Source organism: Rhamphochromis sp. 'chilingali' (genome assembly GCF_963969265.1).
Source record: "Rhamphochromis sp. 'chilingali' genome assembly, chromosome: 17".
Lineage (NCBI taxonomy): Eukaryota > Metazoa > Chordata > Actinopteri > Cichliformes > Cichlidae > Rhamphochromis > Rhamphochromis sp. 'chilingali'.
In genome coordinates this window covers 562695-575600 of record NC_137944.1, presented here as the reverse complement: position 1 = coordinate 575600, position 12906 = coordinate 562695, and the positions used below count along the sequence as shown (strand labels likewise).

Sequence of the window (12906 nt, the reverse complement as noted above, 5' to 3'; positions counted from 1 at the left end):
AAACAATGTAACTGCCTCTGGATGCAGGCTGGCTGGAGGAGAACTGGAGGTCTGATGGTGTCCTATTGTAAACTATCTGAAACAGAGGCTGTCACCACTTCCTGACTCGAATTATAGCTGAATAATATCCAAATGATCACACACACAGCTCTAACTCGATAGATGACAGATGAGGATTTGTGGCCTGTGATGATTTTATTGCAGTCACAGTGGAGGCTGAATGCCACTGAGCTGTGGAGGAGAACACTGGTGGGGTCGCTGGGGTCAAGTTGGGAGACCCTCCATTGAAGCAGGGCCCAGTAGAGACAATGGCATTGTGACCATGCTTATTTGCACCCAACCCCCAGTTATTTCTTCTTGTTGGCCAACACACAACCAGGGCACCATCTGCCCTTCTTATGCTCCCCTCCACCCATCGACTGTCATTCATATCTGTGTCTGAGGTGACTTTCCCATGCTCCCAGATCTCCTTCCTCGCCGTGTCCCGTCTCTGCGGTGACCTCGGGAAACCTCAGTCTTTGTTGTTTTCTTTCAGCCTTCAGAACATTGAACCCTTGCATTGGCCGCCCTCTGTCCGGCTGTGAAGCATTAGCATTAACTGCACTTGAACTTGCAACATATCTCATCATTGTCACCGAGGATTCTCGTAACCGGCTGGACTAAACATGCAATACAACCGGCCACAGTGACAGCCCACACAGCAGCCTGAATTTGAACTTTAGTCTGTTTTGGTATTTAATTGCAGTTCAGTGTGTTTAATTTGTCAGTGTACGTTTATATTCTCACAGATTTTGAGTTTTCATCTAACACAGGTAACATATAAGTGCAGAAAGCTCTTCCTGTCTATCATCATTCAGCAGATATGTCAAAAAGAAGAAGCTGCAGAACTCAAGTCTTTACTCGTTTATTCAACGTGTAACGTCCAGCATCTGCACCTTGTAGTGAGGATGAGTCACAACAGAAACTCGACATCACTAAAACAGAAGACGAAAAGTTCCCAGTGTCCAAGCTCAGACTGTGCGTCCACTGTGGGATCGTGTTTGCGTCACGTCAGCGTGCTTGAATGTAACCTGCAGTGGGAGCATTAACGTGCTGTTGCTAACATGACTGACTCTGTCCCAGGTCACTCAGTCACTCAGTCATGACCTCGGGTCCTGTTCACTGAAGCACAAACATGTCATAGACTGTATCATAACATAGTTTGGTAATATTACATATAAAGTGGACATGTTTGCTGCAGTTCCTCTGCACATGAACAACCCTGTGATGTTACTGGCGTTCAGGTTTTATCAGAGTCAGATTTTAAACCTTCCACGGAGCTGCTGCCCGTCCTCATGATCTCTGTCGCTGCTCTGACTGATGTGCTGAATCCAGAAACGAGCGTCCGCCCTCATGCTAATGAGAAATCTCTCCCTCAGCAGATGCTCTTAGCAGATACGACTGTGGCTCTTCGGGTCAGCTGTCTCGGGGGGGTAACAGCCCCTCTGAGATCCACATCTCTCAGGCCTAGTGGGGGCTCGCACCTTCTGTGGGTTTAATTATTGAACACAGTGTCTGAGGCTGTGATATCTAATAGTAAGTATTATAAGCTATGTCTTAATCAGACTGCTGAAGGCCTGTCACAGAAGACCAATGAGGAGTGCCAACAGCACCTGAGAACATGTGTATGAAAGTGATCAGTGTGGGGTCAGCCTTCAGATACCACGACCCACTGTGACAGGACTAAACTTTATCTGAGCCTCGACCAGAAGACGCCTGAGTCTCACACTTTGGTCAAAGCTGAGTTTTGATCTCATCTGTGGGAGAAAAGTCTCCGAACGTTGTCTGTTCGTTTGTTCACAGTCAGTGAGTCATAGACCACAGCGTTTCCACATGCAGTCTCTGTGCTGTCGTCACAGAGACAGTGAAGCGTTTTGGAACAAACCCACTGAGGTGGTGACACCTCCATGTGCTGTTTGTAACCTTTGAAGCATCCGAGTCATCAGCGACTCATCAGCAGCTGTCTAACTTCGTGTGGTCCGGTGTGCACCAGCAGTGTGCACCATCACCAGCAGCTCTTTATGAATATGATGGTAAATAGTGTCCTGTGTTTGTCCAGCAGACTGGTCTCTCCTTTATACCAGAACAGCCTCAGTCTGAGGTGAGCATGCCCCCCCACAGGCATCATCCAGCCCCCTTAATGTCACCTTTGTGTCACATTGTTTCACACTGTACAGTTAACATGAGGTCTTTGTCCGTGTGGACGTGACAGAATATCAAATACAGTAATATTTTGTATAAACTGTTATTAGAAACATGTCCATTGTTGTTATTGAGCTTCATATCAGCAAGAAGCTGGATAAATATCACCTGATCATCTGTCGAGAAGGAAGTGAAACAGGATTCAATAACTCTTTTTTTTCACTCCTCGATACGTAAACCAAGTCACGTGGAGCCAAACGGCCTTTTAATAGCATTTCCTACACGACCTTCTGTATATCGTTTACATTATGAACATAAACTGAACAAAACAAAGAAAAGTAAACACGCTTACATCATCACAAAGAGACGTGAAGCACTGAGCTGACTGAACCAGAGGATTCATATGAGGTGAGCTCTGTGCCCTGAGCGGCCGACACCACAGAAGCAGGACGATGAACTACAAAGACTTTAATAATTATAAGATGAAGGCTGCAGTCAAACTGAGGTCGCAGCATCACAGACTGCTGAGTTCAATCTGTGAACTTAATGAGATTTTTTAAGGGAGGAGGTTGTCCAGCAACCCCCACACTAGCACCCCATACTTGTGACCTCAAGCCCTTCAAGGGCCGCGAGAGTCAGAGGTGCGGAGGATGGATATGTAGATGAGGGTTGGGGGGTTGGTACCCCAGCCTGAGCGACCCACCCGGCCTTCTGCTGCTATTGTTTAACAAGACTGCTGCCCCTGAACTTCACACGTCTCTCACCAGCCCCCCAAAGCCCCTAATTTATAGTACAAACACACAATCAAAGTTTTGCCTCCAAACACTGACAACATGGATTTTACTAGATGTGACTGCAGGGTTTTTAGGAACTGTTCCCCTCAGATGCTAAACATGAACATGCTGAGGCCTTTTTCCTTCATCACAGTGAAGCAGACATAAAATCTACAGTGCACTCCAGCTGTTGTTGTGATTTGGCACTATATAAATACAACTGCATTCAAAGCCTTGAGTTTGTATTTAAACTGTGGTTTTCCAATGTTGTTTAAAATGTGAGGCCAAAAGAGATGTTGGTGGAGTCCATCACTGAGTCAGAGGGCGAGTCTGTGTGAATGACACATGGTGCAGTAAGAGCTTTGAGGGCATATAATTTACCAAACTCAGCAACACCAGAAGACGAGCAGAGGAGACAGCTAGAGTACGATCACAGAGCAATCCACAGTTCAGCAGAACAGCCTCACAACATTTAACCGAGTGAGGATCGGCGTCGACGTCGTGAATCTAAATGTTCTCATATAACCTCAGTGGAGTCCTTAAACTCCACTCAGTGTACGCTTATGTGACATGAAAAGTGTCTAAACCGTACAGTGGATTTCAAAGTTAGCACCAGATTAAATTAACCTGCTGAGGTTACCTATGTGTAGCCTAATCCTGAGGCCTCTGCATCCAAGGGCTCGATTTTTAATAGGAAGTCAATCAATAAGCTTCAGCTTGTAGTCACATTTGATAAGCTTTGTGTTCACACATGAAGGCTGCAGTAAGCTTTGTTTACTCCAACACAACAGTGCTCATCAGACTGAACACGATGATGATGATGATGCACCTCTACAAAATAAATGCATTCTTTGATTTGAAATCAGGAGACTTGAAATACGCAGGAAGCTGAATCTCCTGGTTGTCCTGCTTCGTGTTATAAACTCGACACAAACAGAAATGCAGTGACGTGTTTCAGCTTCAGCAGCTTCATTCACATCTGTGGATATCTTCCAAAATGATTGTGTTTTAGACAGGAAGAGATATTTTACTGTGAAAGGGAGGATTAACTGTATAACAAGAGGTACGTGTCAAGTCCATCGTCTGAGCTGAAAACATCAGCAGCAGATCTGATCCAGGAGCAGCGCGACAGAGACGAGGGACAAAGCTTTTTAAAACCTCGTTATGGCCCAATGTCAGGCTTTCAACTGAAGCTGCAATGACGCTGTTTCATGTCATGATGCACAGACACACGACCTGCTGGTAGAAAGAGTTTGTGTGCTCGTTACAAGCAGCTTCTCACACGGCGATGCTGAAGCTGAAAGACGACTTTGCAGCCTTTCATCTGCTGTCTCTGAGACTAAGTGGCACAGCTGTGCTACTGTACTGCATAGAAATATGCAAAACAAGCCAACCAGTAAATGAGACTAACTGGGCCCACGAAGGCGTCCGTGCACGGTGGCAGGGCACGCTGCGGTGCTGTAAACATTAGCCTGAGCTCTCCAGAGATTGAGATGTTAGCATTTGTATGTTTCACTTCAGGAAACAGAGCCACCGCACACCCATTGTTGTGGATTAAACCAGTGGGAGCGTGAGGGGGTGGAGGGCGGAGGAGGATTACCTTATAGTCACATATCTTTAATAAAGGCTCAATGTGAGCGCAGACTGCTGCAGTGTTATGGAGATGAAGGTGTAGGGGTGAGGTCAGTGAAGACTGAGCACTTCTGGAAGGCTATTGTCCTTCTGCACCCCCCACCCCCTCACAGACTGCTCTGGTGACCCAGAAAGCCGACCCCCTCCACAGGGTCAGAGGTCACTGACTCTCAGCTCGTTCTGTGTCTGAGTTAAGGACAGAAATCAAACTGCTTTGAACCTGCTGTGCTTTCCCCAAAAACAACCTTTTTCTGCCTCCAGCTCTGCAGGTTTCTGCATCACGACTAAATATCAATGAAAACTTCATTTTTTCTTTTAGATTTTCAGTTTTATTTGAATGTGTAGAAAAACAGATGTGTGACATGTGTGTGCTGTGAATAGAAAGAGCTGATGTTTGTTAGTGGAATATTAATAATCACACCCAAATTACTCTGCAGAGTGGAGACGAACCCCATTAACCCCACCCCCACCACACCACCCAAACTGATATCCATTCAACGCTGAACCATCAGCATTGAAAATGTGTTGATTGGAGGAAAAGTGGGATAATTTACATCAAATCTGAAACAAGTTTAGTTATATCATCGGTTTATTATCGTCTGACAGGCTCGTGTTCCACAACAATACAGATATTTACTGTATTTATTATAAAGGATATTAATATTGTGATGTTTTATAAAATGCTGTCGATCTTTTGCATTGAGTCACTTCCACACTCACCAGCTTTGAGTGGGATAATCCACCGGTCTGTTTCCACACCGTGTGACTCTCGTGTCCACCTGCAGCCTGTGCAGGTCTTTATGAAACTTAAGGACAAACTAACAGCAGCACTTACCGATGAGCATACTTGTTTATCAAATGACAAAATGTTCTGCCCATTAATCACCATGAAACTGAACTAATATCAGTGTACAAACTCATAGAGCAGCAATCACACCATAATGTGTGAATATGTGCCAGTGCAGGTGAAGAGAGGTCTACTCACTGAAACTGTAGAAGGCTGTGAGCCAGCTGAGGAAGGTCACTAGTTTCATTCTGGTCTCCAGCGTCCTCGCTGTTAAAGCTTCTCACCCCGCGAAACCCCAAAATCCAAAAGAGGAAAAAGTCAAGCGGACAGCCAGTTCCTTCTGTGCTCTCCTGCTCCGTGTGCTCTTTGGTAGCATAAACGGACACGTTCTGTGTCAGATCATTGCTCTTCTTCTGTCCTTCTCAGCATTCAGCCTCCACAAGGTTCATGTTCAAAGCTACTCTGAGCATCGGGCGAGGAAGAGACCTCAGCGTGGACAGAGCTCATTAGTTATTCTGCTTCATTGTTGTCAGTGAATGGACACTGACACCGAGGTTTGTGGCAGGTTTGCGTCCTACCAACCAATCACAGCCCCAGAACAACAGAAGGGTGGTAGCTCAGCCCGGGAGCCGTGATTGATAATCGTTTACAGAGAGCTCTTCTGGTTGGCCGCTGCCTGATGGACCAGCTGTGGCCTGAGCCGGAAACCCCTCGCAGGCTGGCTGGAGTTGTGATCCTGGGATACTTCCACCGGACATAAAGAATCGAGTCGAAAATACTCACAGGATTCACAGGAAATATTGTTCCCATGACGAACATGTTTGTGCAGACTGGAAACTTTTAGCACACGACTTTTTTAATTGGCTGAGCTTTGCTCGAGTCAGGCTACAAACATATTAGGTGAAATGTGACAGTTGTTACTTCGACCTTTACAGTTTTTTTTAATTGGTTTGGCGCAGTTTTCACAAGCAATTGGTACATTTTCAAAACTCTTAGTACTTATATCACAACAGATCATCAAAAGTGCACGTTTGTCAAACATTTCAGCATATTTTCAATTGTGTCAGTACAATACACATTATGACAAAATATCCTTTTCACTACACAAAATAAGTGTTTCATCTAAATAAATGTTTTGTTCACAGTTACTGCCTTTCATAATGTTATCACTATCAAATTTTTGATTTGCATCTCTTATTATTCAGTTTAATACATTTGTCTATCATTTAATTCAACTGATCTTAATGTTCGATCAATTAATCATCCATTATGTCCATGGATTTTCAACTTGACTGATTGTTCTCTGGTCATTTGTAAGTTACACATTGCTGCAAGATTCAATTCAATTCAATTCAATTTTATTTATATAGCGCCAAATCACAACAAAAGTCGCCTCAAGGCGCTTCATAGATACAGAGAAAAACCCAACAATCATATGACCCCCTATGAGCAAGCACTTTGGCGACAGTGGGAAGGAAAAACTCCCTTTTAACAGGAAGAAACCTCCGGCAGAACCAGGCTCAGGGAGGGGCGGCCATCTGCTGCGACCGGTTGGGGTGAGAGAAGGAAGACAGGATAAAGACATGCTGTGGAAGAGAGACAGAGGTTAATAACAGATATGATTCAATGCAGAGAGGTCTATTAATACATAGTGAGTGAGAAAGGTGACTGGAAAGGAAAAACTCAATGCATCATGGGAATCCCCCGGCAGCCTACATCTATTGCAGCATAACAAAGGGAGGATTCAGGGTCACCTGGTCCAGCCCTAACTATATGCTTTAGAAAAAAGGAAAGTTTTAAGCCTAATCTTAAAAGTAGAGATAGTGTCTGTCTCCCGAATCCAAACTGGAAGCTGGTTCCACAGAAGAGGGGCCTGAAAACTGAAGGCTCTGCCTCCCATTCTACTTTTAAATACTCTAGCTTTCAATCTAGAAATACTAATTGCTAATTGTTTCCCCCGATGATCACAATTAGTTACCATATAAGTAGAACTGTGTTTGAGACTTTGCACTGTCCAAATATGGAGCAGGATAGACTCGTAGGGAGAGGAAACCTTCATCGAAGAGGTGGTGGTGCTGCTCCTCGACAGAGAGGTGGACACAGACAAGGAGAAAGAGGTGGTGGTGCTCCTCGACAGAGAGGTGGACACAGACAAGGAGAAAGAGGTGGTGGTGCTCCTCGACAGAGAGGTGGACACAGTCAAAGAGAAAGAGGTGGTGGTGCTCCTCGACAGAGAGGTGGACACAGACAAGGAGAAAGAGGTGGTGGTGCTCCTCGACAGAGAGGTGGACACAGACAAGGAGAAAGAGGTGGTGGTGCTCCTCGACAGAGAGGTGGACACAGACAAAGAGAAAGAGGTGGTGGTGCTCCTCGACAGAGAGGTGGACACAGACAAAGAGAAAGAGGTGGTGGTGCTCCTCGACAGAGAGGTGGACACAGACAAGGAGAAAGAGGTGGTGGTGCTCCTCGACAGAGAGGTGGACACAGACAAGGAGAAAGAGGTGGTGGTGCTCCTCGACAGAGAGGTGGACACAGACAAGGAGAAAGAGGTGGTGGTGCTCCTCGACAGAGAGGTGGACACAGACAAGGAGAAAGAGGTGGTGGTGCTCCTCGACAGAGAGGTGGACACAGACAAAGAGAAAGAGGTGGTGGTGCTCCTCGACAGAGAGGTGGACACAGACAAGGAGAAAGAGGTGGTGGTGCTCCTCGACAGAGAGGTGGACACAGACAAGGAGAAAGAGATGGTGGTGCTGCTCCTCGACAGAGAGGTGGACACAGACAAGGAGAAAGAGGTGGTGGTGCTCCTCGACAGAGAGGTGGACACAGACAAGGAGAAAGAGGTGGTGGTGCTCCTCGACAGAGAGGTGGACACAGACAAGGAGAAAGAGGTGGTGGTGCTCCCCGACAGAGAGGTGGACACAGACAAGGAGAAAGAGGTGGTGGTGCTCCCCGACAGAGAGGTGGACACAGACAAGGAGAAAGAGGTGGTGGTGCTCCCCGACAGAGAGGTGGACACAGACAAGGAGAAAGAGGTGGTGGTGCTCCCCGACAGAGAGGTGGACACAGACAAGGAGAAAGAGGTGGTGGTGCTCCCCGACAGAGAGGTGGACACAGACAAGGAGAAAGAGGTGGTGGTGCTCCCCGACAGAGAGGTGGACACAGACAAGGAGAAAGAGGTGGTGGTGCTCCCCGACAGAGAGGTGGACACAGACAAAGAGAAAGAGGTGGTGGTGCTCCTCGACAGAGAGGTGGACACAGACAAAGAGAAAGAGGTGGTGGTGCTCCTCGACAGAGAGGTGGACACAGACAAGGAGAAAGAGGTGGTGGTGCTCCTCGACAGAGAGGTGGACACAGACAAGGAGAAAGAGGTGGTGGTGCTCCTCGACAGAGAGGTGGACACAGACAAAGAGAAAGAGGTGGTGGTGCTCCTCGACAGAGAGGTGGACACAGACAAAGAGAAAGAGGTGGTGGTGCTCCTCGACAGAGAGGTGGACACAGACAAGGAGAAAGAGGTGGTGGTGCTCCTCGACAGAGAGGTGGACACAGACAAGGAGAAAGAGGTGGTGGTGCTCCTCGACAGAGAGGTGGACACAGACAAGGAGAAAGAGGTGGTGGTGCTCCTCGACAGAGAGGTGGACACAGACAAAGAGAAAGAGGTGGTGGTGCTCCTCGACAGAGAGGTGGACACAGACAAGGAGAAAGAGGTGGTGGTGCTCTTCGACAGAGAGGTGGACACAGACAAGGAGAAAGAGGTGGTGGTGCTCCTCGACAGAGAGGTGGACACAGACAAGGAGAAAGAGGTGGTGGTGCTCCTCGACAGAGAGGTGGACACAGACAAGGAGAAAGAGGTGGTGGTGCTCCTCGACAGAGAGGTGGACACAGACAAGGAGAAAGAGGTGGTGGTGCTCCCCGACAGAGAGGTGGACACAGACAAAGAGAAAGAGGTGGTGGTGCTCCTCGACAGAGAGGTGGACACAGACAAAGAGAAAGAGGTGGTGGTGCTCCTCGACAGAGAGGTGGACACAGACAAGGAGAAAGAGGTGGTGGTGCTCCTCGACAGAGAGGTGGACACAGACAAAGAGAAAGAGGTGGTGGTGCTCCTCGACAGAGAGGTGGACACAGACAAGGAGAAAGAGGTGGTGGTGCTCCTCGACAGAGAGGTGGACACAGACAAGGAGAAAGAGGTGGTGGTGCTCCTCGACAGAGAGGTGGACACAGACAAAGAGAAAGAGGTGGTGGTGCTCCTCGACAGAGAGGTGGACACAGACAAAGAGAAAGAGGTGGTGGTGCTCCTCGACAGAGAGGTGGACACAGACAAGGAGAAAGAGGTGGTGGTGCTCCTCGACAGAGAGGTGGACACAGACAAGGAGAAAGAGGTGGTGGTGCTCCTCGACAGAGAGGTGGACACAGACAAGGAGAAAGAGGTGGTGGTGCTCCTCGACAGAGAGGTGGACACAGACAAGGAGAAAGAGGTGGTGGTGCTCCTCGACAGAGAGGTGGACACAGACAAAGAGAAAGAGGTGGTGGTGCTCCTCGACAGAGAGGTGGACACAGACAAGGAGAAAGAGGTGGTGGTGCTCCTCGACAGAGAGGTGGACACAGACAAGGAGAAAGAGATGGTGGTGCTGCTCCTCGACAGAGAGGTGGACACAGACAAGGAGAAAGAGGTGGTGGTGCTCCTCGACAGAGAGGTGGACACAGACAAGGAGAAAGAGGTGGTGGTGCTCCTCGACAGAGAGGTGGACACAGACAAGGAGAAAGAGGTGGTGGTGCTCCCCGACAGAGAGGTGGACACAGACAAGGAAAAAGAGGTGGTGGTGCTCCCCGACAGAGAGGTGGACACAGACAAGGAGAAAGAGGTGGTGGTGCTCCCCGACAGAGAGGTGGACACAGACAAGGAGAAAGAGGTGGTGGTGCTCCCCGACAGAGAGGTGGACACAGACAAGGAGAAAGAGGTGGTGGTGCTCCCCGACAGAGAGGTGGACACAGACAAGGAGAAAGAGGTGGTGGTGCTCCTCGACAGAGAGGTGGACACAGACAAGGACAAAGAGGTGGTGGTGCTCCTCGACAGAGAGGTGGACACAGACAAGGAGAAAGAGGTGGTGGTGCTCCTCGACAGAGAGGTGGACACAGACAAGGAGAAAGAGGTGGTGGTGCTCCCCGACAGAGAGGTGGACACAGACAAGGAGAAAGAGGTGGTGGTGCTCCTCGACAGAGAGGTGGTCTTCAGAGAAATGTAGGCAGAAGACAACGCACCATCATCTCTAATGAAGTCCGGGCCATCATTGTTGACCATGTGGTTAACAGAGGCCTTACCATGGCTGAGGCTGCCAGGTTGGTACAGCCTAATTTACAAAGGTCAACTGTCAGCTCTATCATCAGAACTTTTCGCCAAGAAAACCGGTATGTCTGCTATAGCAACTTCACTTCTAAAATATAGTACTCTATTGTATAGATGAACAACATGTAATTGTCAGTTTACAGTAATGTAATTTGTAATACTTCAATATTGACAGTATATGATTGTCCTCAGAATTAACAGGAGACAACCTGGTGGTGGTCGCCCACGTGTTTTGACTGACCAGCAGGTGTTGGCTGTGGTGGAAATGGTCAGGGCAAGGAATGACATACGGCTGTCTGAAATCAAACAGGCTATTGAGAACAACAATGACACCTTTGCCAATGTGCCATCAATTAGCCTTCCAACGATTGCCCGGCTTTTGAAGAAGCACCAGGTTTCCATGAAACAAATTTACTTGGTTCCTTTTGAGAGGAACAATGTCCGGGTGAAACAACTGCGTTCAGAATATATTCAGGTACAACACTAAACTGGCATGCAATTACTGTAACAGTACTGACAACTACTAGTTGTAAAAAAAACTAACTAAATTATCATTTTAGAGGGTGATGGAGCTGGACGCTGCTGTGAATCATCACAAGTATATTTTTGTTGATGAGGCCGGTTTCAATCTGGCAAAAACTAGACACAGAGGACGTAACCTTATTGGACAAAGGGCTACCATCCAAGTCCCTGGACAACGTGGAGGAAACATCTCAATGGGTGCAGCTATATCTGAAGATGGTGTGGTAGGCTGTAGACCAGTTCTAGGGTCATACAACACTGAACACTTGATAGTTTTTTTTAAATGAACTGGAGCAGGCCTGTCAGGGAGAAGACATTGTCTGTGTTGTTGTGTGGGACAATGTCAGCTTCCACCATGCACAGCTGGTTCAGGAATGGTTTCAAACACATCCTCGCTTCATGACACTCTATCTGCCACCATATTCCCCTTTCCTCAACCCAATTGAGGAATTCTTCTCTACATGGAGGTGGAAGGTGTATGATCGCCATCCCCATGAGCATGTCTCCCTTCTTCAAGCCATGTGTGAAGCTTGTGGTGATATAACTGCTGAGCAATGTCAAGCCTGAATTCGTCATGCCAGGAGATTTTTCCCACGGTGCCTGAACAACGAAGACATCCACTGTGATGTTGATGAAAATTTATGGCCCAATGTTAATGACCGGCTTGATTAATTGTGTAAAAGTGATGAAAATAAAATACAAAATATATTGTGCTTATGTAAATGACTTGTTGTTTTTTCTCCCTTTTTCGTGTGTGTGTGTGTGTGTGTGTGCGTGTGTGTGTGTGCGTGTGTGTGTGTGTGTGTGTGTGTGTGTATGTATGTGTGTGTGTGCGCGTGTGTGTGTGTGCGTATGTGTGTGTATATATGTATGTGTGTATTTATATATATATATATATATATAAAGCAGCTGGATAGCGTAGTGGTTAAACTACACGCCTTTGGAACAGAGGATCGCAAGTTCGATTCCTGCCTGGGGCGTCTGTATCCAGTAAGGGTCCTAAGGCTAGACCCCCTATGCTAAGCAAGCCTACCGCAGACATGAGCGAGACAGATAAATATGAAGGCATGCCGGCTCGGACGTCACCCGGATCAACAAGGTCCGCGTCAGGTGTTGAGGAACCAGGGCACCCTGACGAAAAGTGGGCTACTGGAACAAGAAGGCATCGGTGGGCAAGGGACGAAAACAGGGCGTTGTTGGAATGCTACTACGCAAGTAACCCCGGCGGAAGGGGCTACATGAATAGGATGAGGGACCTATGGATTCTTCGATACCCAACATCCACAATGACGGCGAAACAACTAGTAGCTCAGTGTTCCAACATTCGAAAGAAGGGACTGCTCTCACAGCTAGAGATTGACGAGGTACAACACAAATGCTACGGCAAGGAGGAGTCAGGACGCCAGGTCAGGGGGGAGATATCATCACCCCCACCCGAGATTGGGTACATAGCCCCAAGTGCGATAGGAGAAGGATCGTTGAGTGCGAGAGGAACTGACCTGAAAAATAGGATCATGGCCAAGCTTGAAACCTGGATCCCCTGTAGCCGGTTACCAAGATTACGTGAAGTACCCTCAGAAGGTCTGCTAGATGATGTTAATGCAGCACTACGGGCAATACCTACAACCACGATTACCGACACTAACAAGCTGATCTACAATACGGCAGCA

General features: G+C 47.6%; 1 protein-coding gene across 1 annotated transcript in view; it reads right to left on the bottom strand.

Annotated features, from left to right (window-relative positions):
* LOC308384912 (immunoglobulin superfamily DCC subclass member 3) overlaps positions 1–5909 on the bottom strand; it is an 18331-nt gene extending 12422 nt beyond the window's left edge. The window contains exon 1 of the mRNA XM_080863552.1: positions 5572–5909. Within this exon, the coding sequence (XP_080719678.1) occupies positions 5572–5620 (49 nt within the window). The 5' untranslated portion in view covers positions 5621–5909. The remainder of the gene's footprint in view (positions 1–5571) is intronic.
* Between the last annotated feature and the right edge of the window lie 6997 nt (positions 5910–12906).